Below are 15,608 nucleotides of genomic sequence, written 5' to 3'. Positions count from 1 at the left end.
CTAAACAGGTAACCTGCAAAAAATTTTAAAGCTTCACCTATGGAGATTTTTAAGTACCATAGTTTGTCGCCATTCCACAAGCGTGCACAATTTTAAAGCGTGACATGTTTGGTATCAATTTACTCACCGTAACATCATCTTTCATATTTAACAAACAACATGTGGTATATATTGTGTTTTTTTTTTGTTTTTTTTTATTCATAAAAGTGTATTTTTTTCCCAAAAAATTGTTTGAAAAACCACATCCCAAATACCATGTGACCTAAAAAATTGCAACGATCGACATTTTACTCTGTAGGGTCTCTTTGCAATTTTCTAGTAAAAAATACTGATTTTAAATTTGTAAACCAAAAGTGCCAGAAAATCTTTAAGTGGATAATATATCTCTTCTGCAATAAATGTCCATCCTGCTAGTAAGTTTTACATTTCAGGGCTAAATTCCGCTTTAATGATGAAGTACCAGGCAGCATTCTCTTAGAAGCCCCAAATACAGGATGAAGGGTGTGTCCAAAATGGCCTGGATGCACAGGTGGTAGGCTGTATGAGACTGGGCATTGGACATTTTCTTAGCAGAAATTTTTAGGCTGAAAAAATATGTAGTGGTGGTAAAATAACTCCTCCGTCTTGGTGAATTTAGCCTATTCGTCTTATTGGATAAACCCACTTATTTTTAAGATCATAGCTTTCCAGGCATTGCCCAAAGGTCTGGAACCTGCCAGTCTTGAAGGTTCCAGTGTTCCATACTTTCCACCTGTTTACTAAATTGGTACCATAACATTGTGTATCTTTTCCACACCCAGGTTCACAATGGAGAAGTTTGTGTTTCTGTTGGCCATCCTGCCATGTGTGGCACCAAAGACCATCTCAAACCCTCCAACAGAGTCCAATTCCTCTCTACGCTTCGCAGTGATTGGTGACTGGGGCGGTCTACCCCTCCCTCCATACTACACCAAGCAGGAGACCTTGGTCGCAGCTGAGCTAGGCAAAACTGTGGCAAAATGGGGAGCCGACTTCATCGTGTCTGTTGGAGACAACTTCTACTATGAAGGTGTGAAGGATGTCACCTCAGATAGGTTTAAGGTGAGAAACAAAATTCATGTGTAATAGGGTGGTGGTGGGGTTCTGTGACACGGTGGCAATTAAAACTGTGGCCCAAGGAACTAATGGATATTTTTTTTTTTACATGATTAAAGCAGAGTTGCACCCCCCCCCCCCCCCCTCTTCCCAAAAATTACAAATACTGTAGCTGCTGGCTTGTGATATTAGGGCATTCACCTGGCCAGGGATCCAGCTCTGTCCCTACCCTGTCCCTACCACGAGCCGATTCTTCAACCGGCTATTGGGCGGTGGCGCCTCCATCTTGACTAAGGGAAACCGGCAGTGAAGCCTTGCGGCTTTGTGAATGGACCGCAGTCTTCCGTGACCTGTGAAGTATCCTAGAGAACTGGGGGGGGGGGGTGAACTTCTGGCTCAGTTCACCGCAGCAGGAGTGGGTACCTTTCGAAAACCTGCTGCCCCCCAAAAAAGTGGCAAATGTGGCAGCGGAGGGGGGAGTGAAAAGTATACCTTTTTTATGGCGCCGCTCAAAGCTGTGAATGGAAGGAAAAGGATCACTCCACTGGCAAGTGAGAAGGGGGGAGCATGAGTCCGAGCGATTCCAGTGTCAGCCAATACTAGTGAAGGGATGGATGCTGCTTAACCGACCCTAGTCCAATGTTGGGAAATGGCCTCAGCCACTGTTCTGGCCATTCTTAGAACATTCGACAATTCCAATTGTCTATCCCTTCACTTGTATTAGTGGAGGGGGGAAGAGGCAGATAAGCGGAGCTTCTACTTCTGCTTGGAATTCTGCTTTAAAAGATATAATAATGAAACCAGTGTTTGCTGCAACGTTCACCTTTTTTAATCCTAGATTTCCCCCACAGTAATTTTTTATCTGCCACTAGATAACCTCTGTCTGTAGGCCAGCATCATTCAATACACTTCTTCTGAGCCCAGGTCGCCCTGGACCTGCACACAACCTGTGACTGGACTGTGAAAGGAGCAGCAGCACCGTGATTAGGTCATTTCTCTGTCACTCTGCTCTCTCCTCCTTTCAACATGATGCTGGTAAGCCCATTAATTGATTGGTTCCGTGTAGTGCTTCTTCCTCTCACTCTCCAGCCAAATATAATAAAGAATGTATGGCAAAACTTTTTTTATTTTTTATTTTGCATAGTGTAAGGGAGGGTTATAACCCTGGTCAGGTTGTGGTTTTTTTTTGTTTGTTTTTTTGCCATTGTGTTCTATTGGGGAGATTTCTCTTCACTTCCTGTCCCATAGCCAAAACAAGAAGCAATAGGAAATCTCTCCAAAGTGAGTAGAACCCTGGCTGGCACCAGAACTAGTGTCCCCATTGGAGGATTTCCCCACTGCTACTCTTCCAGGGACAACCCAAAATTTAGGATTTTTAAAAAAACGTTCGATGATAATGGCAAACAGGACAACTAGAGAAGGTGAATAGGGGTGCAGACAGCAATAAAACCTGACAGGGGTCTTAATACTTGTCCATTCTATCAAAAAATAAGAAAAAAAGGTTTTGCCTTTAGCTATACCTGTCATATTGTTTTGCTGTCTGTGTCTCCTATGGAAAGTGTTATACCTCTCCGTGTATTGGTGATCACTGTCACCTGAAAGAAAGTGAGGGGAAACCCAGAGTTGTCCCCAAAGCTGCTCAAAGCTGTGAATGGAAGGAAAAGGATCACTCCCAGAGTTGTCCCCAGAACAAGAGGGAAGGGGAAATCTTCCAATGTAGAAACCTGTTTCAGAGACAAATGTGCAAGAGGGGGAATTCCTTCACTTTGGGAAAGAATTTCTAATTTCGTATTGTGTCTCTGAGACAATAAATGAACAGAACTTTCCAAAATGGTACACAAACCACAAATAAATGACCTGGTAGGAGTTAACATGTTCTACTATATCCAAAACAATAAAGTTTTGGCTATACAGGCGTACCTCGGTTTACGAATTTTCGTATTGCAAAGGAATGCATTGAAAACCAATTAATCCGTTCCGGAGGTCATAAAAAAGTAAAAAAAAAAAAAAAAAAAGTCTTTTAATATGTTATAAAGTGCACATTAAAGGCATAAATTACTGTAAAGGGACATGGTAAACCATTTGCCGCCCGCCCTATGGCTGAATGGCGGCCGGCAAATGTCATCAGCTTTCCGGGTGGACGCCATATGGCATATGTCAAAGTAGACAGTCCAACATATTTCATAACAGGCATGGCGAGTTTTTTTTGGAGTTGTCCCCTTTTTTTTTTTTTTTTGTCATTTTTTGGAAAATTAAGTGTTCCTGCAAATAAAAAAAGTATCACGTCAGTACTCAATTGGTTCTGTTGGAAAATGAAGAAATTAAAAAAACGATTTTCACTTTTTTTTTTTTTTTTTTTTTACATACTGTCACCAGTGCAGTACAGCATCATCATATAACTGGCATGGAGGTGGTCAGGGACACTGGTGACAGTACGAAAATAAAAAATAGATTTTTTTTTTATTATTTTTAATTTTTTATTGATTTTTTTTTTCTCTTTTTTTCTAAGATAGAGATATATATATATATATATATATATATATATATATATATATATATATATATATATATATATATATATATATATATTTTCATATTTCACTATGACCAAAGTAGTATAATGTTACCATAGTAACATTGTACTACTTTGGGGAAGTGATCAGTATTTTTTTTTTTTACACAATTTGCTTATACCAGTAGCAAGTAATTACTTTGCTATAAGCAAGCATTTACCTGAATGAAATCGATTCATTCAGGTTTTTTTTTTTTTGTGCTTAGCTGTGATTTGGCCACTGCTAATCACGTGACACAGCTGGGCTGTGATTGGCCCAGCTTGTGCATGTGATCGCTGTGACCATTCACAGCTAGACACACTTGTATACAATGGATGGCATGGAAGGAAGCCATCCATTGTATACAACTGTCATGTGACCTGCTGTGATTGGTCACAGCAGGTCACATGGTACTGGAAACGGGGCCAGTATACAGATCTGTCATCGACCGTGTCCAAGGTACACGGCTGGTGACAGATCGAGCCACAGCGCGGCCCTCCGGGCATGCGCAATGCGTGTTCCTGAAAGGAAGCCATGTGGTGTCCACCAGGAGGGACAAGCGGCAACTGGTTAATGAGTTTCCCAATCGTAAAGTGGATCTAAAAGCAGAAGGATTGTTTTTTACCATGACCGGTTCAGCTCTTTGGACATACTACATACGTCCAAAGAGTGAACCTTTTAAGTACAAGCTGATGGCTGCAACTCCATAGCCACTGATCACTTTCACAGAGCCGGCAGCGCAGTACCCCCCCCACCGGTTAGGGAAGGGACAGTGCATGTGGGATCAAGACATGGATGTGCCTTGGTCTCACAGCAAACAGAGAAACCAGAAGTGATATCGCTTCTGATTTCAGATACACCATTTCCTGTGCAGTACAACTAGATGACACATCTAACCAAGCTGATCTGTGCTTCATTAGATGGTGAGAGGTATGGGGAGACATTGGGGTCTATTAGACCCCTAATGTCTCCATAAAGAGTACCTGTCACCTGCCCAATGCTATCACGTATGGGATTACAATCAAGTAAAAATAAAAAACTTAAAATGAAAAAACTTTAAAAAAATAAAATTATAATATATTAAAATAAATATATAGTTGTAACCCCGTTGTCCTGCACACCTGTGCAAATGCCAACGTTAGCCCAGGGTGTGCACACATATGTAAACCGCCGTCAAACCACACGTGTGACTATCGCCATGAACGTCAGAGTGAGAACAATAACTCTAGCACAAGAGCTCCTAGTCAACTCAAACGATGAGCTGCAAAAGCTTTTAAAGTGTTGCCCATGGGAATTTTTGGGCACTGTAGTTTTTGGCAATTATCGCGGACGCATGCACTTGTAAAACATGGAAAGTTTGGAATTTGTTTACTTGATGCAACCTCATCTAAAACCAGCCTACAAAATGACTGGGGATACACTGTAAGTGGTTTGCATTGTAGTCAGTGCATTGTTTGTGTTTTGTCCAGTGGGCCTCTCAGCTCCCTATGTTCTGTTTTACAGACCAGCTTTGAGTCGGTGTTTGATGCAGAGTCCCTACGCAACGTCCCCTGGTATGTTGTCGCTGGAAACCATGACCACTATGGGAACATCACGGCTCAGTTGGCGTACTCCAAAATATCTTCTCGATGGTAATGCCCACTGTATGGTGCAGTTTTTGGGTAGGGATCTGATATGTATACATGGCAGTGAGAATTGTAAGGATGGGGTTGTTGTAGATAGTGGTATGTGTCTTATCTTCTTAGATTTGTCACTTTTATGAGAGAACATTTCCAAGGGTGTAGTTTCAGACTATGAGTGCAGCACCATCTGTTAATAAAGTCTGGTGTCACAGCAGGGCCGACACTATGGGGGCATGTGTCCTAGGCGCCACATCGAGAGGGGTGCCATCATACCCATGCTCCAGGGGACCCATGCGGCCTCCCTGGCACACCAGGACAGGAGGGGCGGCATTTACGAGAACTGATAGGTTGTTTTCTTCCTGCAGCTGCTGAAAGCCAGCATTCAGCTTCTGCAGGAGAAAAATACAGCTGGTTCTAGTAAACCGCCCCTCCTCTCCTCTTTCTGCCACCCCCCACAGTGCAGGTGCCCCCCCCCCCAGATCTCCCACCGGCTGCTGCGGGGGGGTTTTCAGAATGGAGAGCGGGGGAAGGGGCTGGTAAATGTTTCATTTATTGGCCCCATCCTTTTCTGAATGAACATAGAGAGTAATTAGTACCGATCACTCATTGTGTTCCTTCATAACCGAAGCATAGTAAACACTGTTTACTATGGTTCAGTTTGTGAATGAATGGGAAGCCGCTCAGCATAGAGCACTTTTCCTATTCACTGTCCAGTGCATCTAAGGCTGCAGAGGAGGGGACTGGGTAATCTCTGTCCCCAGTCACTTTTTCTCTGAATCAAAAGTGAGACATCATTGGTCTGTTTTTAGATCCCTGATATTTCCCCAAAGCCCCCAAAAAGGGCTTCTAAACATACGGTAGTTTAAAAAGAAAAAAAAAAAATGTAAAAAAATAAACTACTGTCACCGTCCTCTGCCCTACTGACACCGTCCTCTGCCCTACTGACACCGTCCTCTGCCCTACTGACACCGTCCTCTGCCCTACTGACACCGTCCTCTGCCCTACTGACACCGTCCTCTGCCCTACTGACACCGTCCTCTGCCCTACTGACACCGTCCTCTGCCCTACTGACACCGTCCTCTGCCCTACTGACACCGTCCTCTGCCCTACTGACACCGTCCTCTGCCCTACTGACACATTCCTCTGCCCTACTGACACCGTGCACCATTAAGGCAGGCTAAGTTCATATTTTTGCAAGGACATTTTGTTTTATTCATTTTAGCATATTTTATTGGTATAAGAATGCTTTGTTTTATTTCACCATGCCCCTTTAAGTCCCACTGTTAACACAGTTTGGTCACACCCATTGTTCACCGCGGTGCACTAAACATGGCACATTATTTCTGTCTTTGGGGCACCAAAAGGTCTGCCAAGTCTTTTACAATCCTAAGTGATTTCAAGCCTCACCTCTGCAGTGGATTAGGAGGGGCGGCGAATGCTACAAAAGAGGAGAGCCCAGCTCGGGACTTTAATAATTCACTTTTTCTTACCCGGCAGTGCCCCTCCTAATCTGAGCCAGAAGTGAGGCTTGAAATCTCTTCATTTATTCCTCACCTCTGTGGCAGATTAGAAGCAGCACCGCCACAAAAGAAAAAAAGCCCACCGGGCCTTTAATAAGCCAACCGTGACTGTACAGTAAGGCTATTTCAAGCCGCACCTCCACAACGGATTAGGAGGGGTGCCGCCATGAAAGAACAACAACACACAGAAGCAGGCCTCATTAACCAGTTCTCCACCAGGCCAATTCTGACATTTCTTTCCTACATGTAAAAACATGTATTTTGGTAGAAAACTACGCAGAACCCCCAAACATATTACATATATATATTTATTAGTATTTTATTTATTTTTGGCAGAGGTCCTAGAGAATAAAGGTGGTGCAATTTGCAATTCTTTGTCACACAGTATTTGTCTGTTAGACCCCATATCTCTTCCTCTGGTCTCCAATGTCTGATCAACTGCTTACCTGGCCACTAACAGGCAAGTAAACAAATAACCAAAACCGGAAGTGATTAAAGGCTCATTGCTAACAGTTTCCAGGACCACAGAGAGGGAGGAACAACATTAGTTCCACCATCACCACTGGACACAGCAGTCCTGAGCTCTGCAATCAGACGGGAAAGCTTGGGAAAGGTGGTGGCGGGAGGGACACCATTCTGCCACCTGCAGAAGTGATCAAGGGGCTGTTCGGCCACTTTGATCACTTCTGCCTAACAGGAAATCTGTGGCAAAAAATTTTGATACTGAGAGGATGCCTGCAGCAGGCATCCTCCCGGTATAACCACTTCAACCCAAGGACGTCATATGATGTGGTTAAAACCCATTTCTTGGCTCACTTATTTTTCAGGTGGTGCCTCTCCTATGGATGTAAGGCTTAAAGTGGCATCATTCTCACAGGACCTCCTTCTATCCTGCTCCCTGGTCTCCTCCTCCCATGCACGACTGCAAGACTTCTCCAGGTCCTCCCCCATCCTCTGGAACTCACTGCCCCAATCCATCAGACTGTCGCCTTCCCTCCTCACATTCAGGCGCTCCCTCAAAACCCATCTCTTCAGGGAAGCCTACCCCACCCTCACCTAACGGCCATTCTCCCTCATTCCTCCCACCACTTCATTCCCCTCAGCCACTTCCTACTGTACCACTACCCCCTCCCTCCTAGATTGTAAGCTCGAAAGAGTAGGGCCCTCTTACCCCTCGTACGTTGTTTGTTATTATTGTACTGTGCCATGTATTGTCCCCCCTATATTGTAGAGCGCTGAGCAAACCCTTTGGCGCTATATAAACTCGATGTAATAATAATAATTCAAACCTGACCTATATGGCGATTATGTAGGTCTCTATGCTACATGTGCAGCGAGTCACTATTACCAAAACTTTGTGTATTATTATTATCATCTTAGGACTTATTTATGTATTTATTTATTTATTACACATGATCTTCAATCTCTGCGTAGAGGGCTGGGTGTGTGTGGATGGAGAACTCTCTCAGGTGGGGGGCGCCAAACTGATTCTTTGCCCTGGGTGAAAGAATGTCTAGCTTTGCCACTGTATCACAGGCTGACCCTTGTGTCCAGAAGTGCTCTGCAATGAAACGGCACCCCTCACAGTTCCCGAATACATTGATTAACATTTTCCTTCTCTCTGTACAGGAGATTCCCAGACTTGTACTATGACCTAGTCTTCAAGATTCCAACCACCAACATGTCTGTGCGTCTCTTAATGCTGGACACCATAGTCTTGTGTGGCAACTCTGATGACTTCCATGGAGGTCAGCCGCTAGGTGCTGCAAACCCAATGTTGGCCAATGAACAGCTTGCTTGGCTCACAAAGAAACTGGAGACAGCCAAGGAGGAGTACTTACTGGTGGTGGGGCATTACCCGGTATGGTCCATCGCTGAACATGGCCCTACCCACTGCCTTCTGCACCATGTGGAGCCACTGCTTAGGAAATACAACGTGACAGCTTATCTGTGTGGACATGACCATAACATGCAGGTAAGGGTAAATGGGTGTGTGAAAAGGAGAATTTCTTCCCTTTTATAATTTTAAAGATATACTCCAGTAAAGACATAACGTGCAGATTTCATAAACAACGTCCGAGCTTTGATGCCAGATTTTAAATAAAAATATGTATTTAAATACCTTATTGCCCTCTTTAGCGCAGACAACTGAAGTCAAGACATAAGCAGGTTGTACTTGGCTGATATGGGGATGCATGGTTATGTTCTGTTTGTTTAACAAGCCATTATTCTATTTCTATACAGGATTTATATAGTGCCAATAGTTTGCACAGTGATTTACAATATAAATACTCTGATTTCCTGGGGCTCTCTCACACCTCTAATTTCCCAAGAATATTGAGAAACTAATGATAGACATATTTTTAATTGCCTTTTTAGTAATTCCTTCAACTTTCCTTTCAGAATTAACATTTTCTATAGGACCCTATACTACAAAATACTCCCGCAAATATGGGCCATTGATTGCAAGCAAGATTTGTTAATTTGCACGCACACAAGTATTTTTCCTAACAAATTATTTCAAGACCATGTTGCAAAAATGAATACACCCCAATGTAAGGCTTAGGAGCAAAGCTAAATTTTAGGCAACAAAATCAGAATTAACAAGAATTCAACGACAGGTGAGTCTAATTATTCATTAAACAGGCGTCCAACAGACAGTTGATTATAAAAGGGAGTTACTTAACAAAGAAAACCCCTCCCATTTCATGCTGTCAGCAATGGCACCACATGGAAGAGAAACTTCACAAGGTCTGAGAAAGAAAATAATTTTATTTACACAAGAAAGGTGAAGGCTACAAGAAGATCAGCAAAGCTTTACTTATCAGTCAGAATACTATAACAAAAGTTATACAAAACGTTAACAAAGTTGGAACTACAACCATCTCACAGAGACGTCCAGGCCATCCACGGAAGTTAACACCTCGACAGGAGCGTCTTCTGATGAGAAGGGTTGAAGAAAATCGCCATGCAAGTTTACTGCAGTTAGCTAAAGAAGTTGAAAGCCAAACTGGGGTGATTGTTTCCCATGACACAATACAGCGTACACTGCAAAGGAATGGCATGCATGGGTGTCGTCCAAGAAGGAAGCCTCTCCTAAAGCCCATGCACAAAATAGCCCGCCTAGAATTTGCCAGGGCCCATGCTGAAAAAGACTCTGGGACTCTGTTCTCTGGAGTGATGAGACCAGGATAAAGGTTTGTGGAACCAGGGGCGGACTGACCATTTGGAAACTCGGGCACTGCCCGAGGGCCCGGGGTCAATAGGGGGCCCCATGAGATGCCCCTGGTACCTTTTCCATAGGCTTTTTTGCGTTTGGGCAAGGACACAGGGGCCCCATGATCCCCTATGGCCCGGGGACCCCATGAGTTGTCAGTCCGCCCCTGTGTGGAACTAATGGCTTCAAAACTGTATGGCGTTGAGGAGCACAAAGTAAAATGCATGGCGCCTACAGTGAAACATGGTGGCAGTGTCCTTCTGTGGGGCTGCATGAGTGCTGCTGGCGCCAGGGAACTGCATATCATTGATGGTATCATGAATTCACAGATGTACTGCTCTATATTGAAAGACGAGATGTTAGCATCACTCCGTGCCCTTGGTCGTCGTGCACTTTTCCAACATGTGAATAATCCAAAACACACATCTAAGGCCACTGTTACATTTCTGAAGAAGAACATGGTGAAAGTGATTCAGTGGCCAAGTATGTCTCCTGATCTGAACCCAATCAAACACCTATGGGGAATTCTGAAGAGACAAGTTGAGCATCACCTTCATCCAGCATCCAGGCTCTAAAAGAGGTCGTTCTTGAAGAATGGGGAAAAAAATAATGTTGCAATATGTCGCCAAATTTTTCATTCCATGCCTAGAAGACTTGGTGCTGTAGTAAAAATCATGGAGGTCATAAAAAATACTAAATGTAGTACTTTGGCTGATGCAAAAATGAATACACTCCACAACAGTTTGAGTAGAACTGAAGATTTTGTAGTCTAAGTTATATTATTAACCTTACTTGGTATGTGTGTATAAAGTATCTCACAGAAGTGAGTCCACCCCTCACATTTTTGTAAATATTTTATTCTATCTTTTCATGTGACAACACTGAAGAAATAACACTTTGCCGCAATGTAAATTAGTGCGTGTACAGCTTGTATAACATGTAAATTTGCTGTCCCCTCAAAATTACACAGCCATTAATGTCGAACCCGCTGGCAACAAGTGAGTACACTCCTAAGTGAAAATGTCCAAATTGGGCCCAAAGTGTCAATATTTTGTGTGACTGCCATTATTTTCCAGCACTGCCTTAACCCTCTTGGGCATGGAGTTCACCAGAGCTTCACAGGTTGCCACTGGAGCCCTCTTTTACTCCTCCATGATGACATCATGGAGCTGGTGGATGTTAGAGACCGTGTGCTCTTCCACCTTCTGTTTGAGGATGCCCCACAGATGCTCAATAGGGTTTAGGTCTGGAGACATGCTTGGCCAGTCCATCACCTTTACCCTCAGCTTCTTTAGCAAGGCAGTGGTTGTCTTGGAGGTGTGTTTGGGGTCGTTATCATGTTGGAATACTGCTCTGCGGCCCAGTCTCTGAAGGGAGGGGATCATGCTCTGCTTCAGTGTGTCACAGTGCATGTTGGCATTCATGGTTCCCTCAATTAACTGTAACTCCTCCGTGCCGGCAGCACTCATGCAGCCCCAGACCTTGACACTCCCACCACCATGCTTGACTGTAGGCAAGTCTTTGTACTCCTCACCTGGTTGCCACCACACACGCCTGACACCATCTGAACCAAATCAGTTTATCTTGGAGTCATCAGACCACAGGACATGGTTCCAGTAATCCATGTCCTTGGTCTGCGTGTCTTCAGCAAACTGTGGGCTTTGTTGTGCATCATCTTGAGAAGAGGCTTCCTTCTGAGACAATAGCCATGCAGACCAATTTGATGCAGTGTGCAGTGTAAGGTCTGAGCACTGACAGGCTGACCCCCCCACCCCTTCAACCTCTGCAGCAATGCTGGCAGTACTCATACATCTATTTCCCAAAGACAACCTCTGGATATGACGCTGAGCACATGCACTCAACTTTATTGGTCGACCATGGCGAGGCGTGTTCTGAGTGGAACCTGTCCTGTTAAACCGCTGTATGGTCTTGGCCACCATGCTGCAGCTCAGTTTCAGGGTCTTGGCAATCTTCTTATAGCCTAGACCATCTTTATGTAGAGCAACAGTTCTTTTTTTTTTTTTAGATCCTCAAAGAGTTGTTTGCCATGAGGTGTCATGTTGAACTTCCAGTGACCATTATGAGAGAGTAAGAGCGATAGCACCAAATTTAACATACCTGCTCCCCATTCACACCTGAGACCTTGTAACACTAAAATGACTAATTGGGCCCAATTTGGACATTTTCACTTAGGGGTGGACTCCCTTTTGTTGCCAGCGGTTTAGACATTAATGGCTGTGTGTTGAGTTATTTTGAGGGGACAGCAAATTTACATGTTATACAAACTGTACACTCACTAATTTACATTGCGGCAAAGTGTCATTTCTTCAGTGTTGTCACATGAAAAGATAGAATAAAATATTTACAAAAATGTGAGGGGTGGAGTCACTTCTGTGAGATACTGTATATATAAATATGCATTTGTTTATATATATATATATATATATATATATATATATATATATATATATATTTTATTCCAGCAATCGCAGAAAGGGGGATGGGGATTACACTGATCCCAGAGTAGGACTTTTTAAATAAGATCAGCAAGTCACCAAAACCTTTTCACTATATCTATATTCTTGTTCTATGTTCTTGTGCTTCAGTATCTGCAGGATGACGTTGGTATTGGATATGTGCTGAGTGGGGCTGGAAACTTCTTAGAAAATTCACGGAAGCACAAGGAAGCCGTTCCCATGGGCTACTTGCGTTTTTTCCAAGGCGAAGAGGAACCTTTGGGAAGTTTTGTCTACATGAAGGTTACCGCTAAAGAATTGAATATAACCTACATACAGTCTGGAGGCAAAAGTCTTTTCCAAACCACCCTCCATCCACGGAAGCTGTAACCTTAGCTGCTGTAGAGAAACATTGTTTACATAATGGCATTCTTTTTGGATCAAATGATTCTATGTGTATGCATTACTGCAGAGTGCGTTACTTGGAGTCCCTTCTTTCAAATGTTGATTCAATCGAATCCCAAGAAGATCAGACTGTTTTTCATGTTAAAAAAAAATCTAGGCATGTGTCAAAAATCTAAATGGATCATATACTGTATTTTTAAATTTACCTTTTACATAAATTGGCCCATGCAGACATCAAACCCTAATAGTTTAAAATATACTGCAGATGTAAATGCCATACCTGCAGGTCTTTACTGTCACCCATGAACCCTACATAAAATACTCCCAATGTTTATATTCCTTATTAAATCCTGGCTTATTTCAAGGAAATGGCAGACATTGGGTGCTCACACTCAGTATCACAGAATGCAATAAATAAACTGCATGTGCAGAGCGATTTCTGCTGTCACAGAAATTCTCACACCACTGCAGTCCCTTTCTAGCTCATAGACCACAACAAAATGGCCACCAAGCCTTCTTCTTTGAGGACAACTAAAGAGATTATCACTTTAGTTGTCCTCAAGAAGAAGGCTCATTGGCCGTCTTGTTGAAGTCCGTATCCTATAAATAAGCCTTGAAGTAGGAATATAAACATTGTGGGTATTTTGACACATCCTTCATAGGTGACAGAAAAGGCCTACCAAGTATTGCATTTGCATTTTAACAAAGGGCACAGTGCATTTTAAGCTCCTGGGGCAGGCTCCTTGTCTTCAGGGGCAGTTTAAGTCCAAGGTGCACTTAGTATATGAAATCGTATGTTATTCAATGTTTTTATTGGAAATTCAAATGTACTGAAAATTATGTGAACATTTGAGTAGGTGGAGACATTGGATGAACCCATGTAGTTTGGGAACCGCACAGTTCAACAGGAAGAATTAAGCTTGCCTTTTCATATGAACTCCATGCTTTGGAGCCATAGACTATATCCTGCCTTCTTCCAGTAGCATTCTTGAAAGGTTCCCTTAGGATGTTAGGCCTTGTCTTATTTGTATATTACCATGAACGTTCAGCTAATGGGACATTAGTTACCACCTACTGTAATGTTCTATGATGCAGGAGGAACACCAGCACTAGTTAATGTAGAATAACATGGCGGAAAACTGGTGGCAAGCCTGTTAAGTTTGCAAAGGTTTTGACTTGCCCTTCTAATCCTGTCATGTAAACAAGGTGGAGTGAAGCATCTTCAGAACTTGGGAAGACCTCCAATAACCTGAAATCTTCATTGCTTGAAGAACCAAATGCAGAATCTACCTCACAAACCCTCCTCCTTCCAGAGCTCTACTATCATGAGAGAAGTATGGGGCATGCCATTGATGGCCTATTTCTGAAAATACTAGTTGAATGGCTAAGTTTAGCTTCAACTTTTTTGAGTAATAGACCTGGAACAAACATGCTGTAAAATTTTTAAGGATTTAAAATGTATCTCGGCAACGACGGCCCCCATATTTCTTTACTCGCAGATTCCATTTTCAAGTTCACAGAATCAATGCTGTATTGACATCCATTTTAGAAAATATGATGTCTCCCAACAGAATAATGTAGTTAGTTGGCCCACTTGGAACTTGTGGCCTTATTGGGCATCAGACCATCATACTTACATTTCTGTTGCTAGTTTCGGTTTATATAATAGCTGCATTTTCTGTTCATCTGACTCATAAATGTCCATCTCCATGATCTTCAGGCAATAGATACCTTTTTTAAAAACTTAAATTAAACTTTCAAATTATTACATTTCAATCAGATTTAAAGTAGAACTAAAGGCAAAACCTTTGTTTTCATTTCAAAATGGATTGGATTTGTAAGAGAGGGTTTTAACCCCTGTCAGATTCTATTTCCCCATCTGTGTCCTATTGGGGAGATTTCCCCTCAGTTCCTGTCCCATAGCTGAAATGGGAAGTCAGAGGAAATTCCTTCAAAGTGAGGAATTCCCTGGTTGTGACCAGGGTCATCAAAACTACTGTCCCCATTGGAAGATTTTCCCCTCTATTCCTGTTCTGGTGGGAATCCAATATCTGGGAATTTCTTTCACTTTCACTCTCAGCGATGATGGTAAACCGGATAGATAGGGTGAATCTCCCTAACAGAGGCACACAGTGGTTCTAATCCCTTTCCACTATATCCAATGCTAAATAAATTTAAAAAAAAAAAAAAAGTTTTGCTTTTAATTATTCTTTTAATGTTTTTTTTTCCTAAGTGCTATTCTAATTTCATAACAATTTTAAGGGCTGTTTGACTGGCAAATCTTTTGTTTATTTTTGTGTGTTTTGCAAACCTCTGATGGCTTTTGTTTTTAAATGATGTTCTATGTTTTTTTGTAATAAACTTGCAGATCTGAAAGATTTGTTAAAATATAATAATGGGTCTGTAAATGATTAGTTCATTTTGTTGATTAAGCAATGAAGTAAAGGATTTAAGAACATCGGAGTTTATAAATTGTGTCTCATGCTTGGTTTGAGGATAGTGTGTTTGCAACCAAGTTAGCGCCGAACACCTTTTGCATGCGGTACAAGCAACGGTCACTGTTATTTTCCCAAACAAGATCAGGGTAGAGTGACCTTGTCAGCAGATAATCCAACCCCCAGGTTTTCATATTTGCCATACCACACTAAGGTGCTAAGAAGGAAAGAAAAAATGAGCAGCACTACATCCCCCAGAGGAATAATGACCAGCGGTGCTCTGACTCGTAGCTCCTGCAAGCTCGGCTCAAATGAAATTCCAACAAA

The 15,608-nt window shown here is 42.5% G+C and overlaps 1 protein-coding gene across 1 annotated transcript; it reads left to right on the top strand.

The window, feature by feature from the left end:
- The first annotated feature begins 804 nt into the window (after positions 1-804).
- LOC149427753 (tartrate-resistant acid phosphatase type 5-like) lies at positions 805-15,309 on the top strand. The gene is made up of 4 exons (XM_089667703.1): positions 805-1,080; positions 5,130-5,257; positions 8,398-8,743; positions 12,592-15,309. Exons 1-4 carry the CDS (start codon positions 808-810, stop codon positions 12,829-12,831), a joined length of 987 nt encoding a protein of 328 aa, XP_089523829.1. The 5' UTR covers positions 805-807; the 3' UTR covers positions 12,832-15,309.
- Positions 15,310-15,608: the final 299 nt, after the last annotated feature.

This window comes from Staurois parvus, unplaced genomic scaffold, assembly GCF_062004578.1.
Source record: "Staurois parvus isolate SC_StPar_1 unplaced genomic scaffold, SC_StPar_1.0 ptg003520l, whole genome shotgun sequence".
NCBI classification, from domain to species: Eukaryota; Metazoa; Chordata; class Amphibia; order Anura; family Ranidae; genus Staurois; species Staurois parvus.
Note: the sequence above shows the minus strand (reverse complement) of the source record. Positions and strands in the feature narration are given on the sequence as shown.

Excerpts from the sequence above, each read along its gene's own strand:
- LOC149427753 (XM_089667703.1), top strand. The coding sequence starts at position 808 with ATGGAGAAGTTTGTGTTTCTGTTGGCCATCCTGCCATGTGTGGCACCA. Across the intron at positions 1,081-5,129 it reads TCACCTCAGATAGGTTTAAG|ACCAGCTTTGAGTCGGTGTT; the intron begins GTGAGAAACAAA and ends TCTGTTTTACAG. Across the intron at positions 5,258-8,397 it reads TCCAAAATATCTTCTCGATG|GAGATTCCCAGACTTGTACT; the intron begins GTAATGCCCACT and ends CTCTCTGTACAG.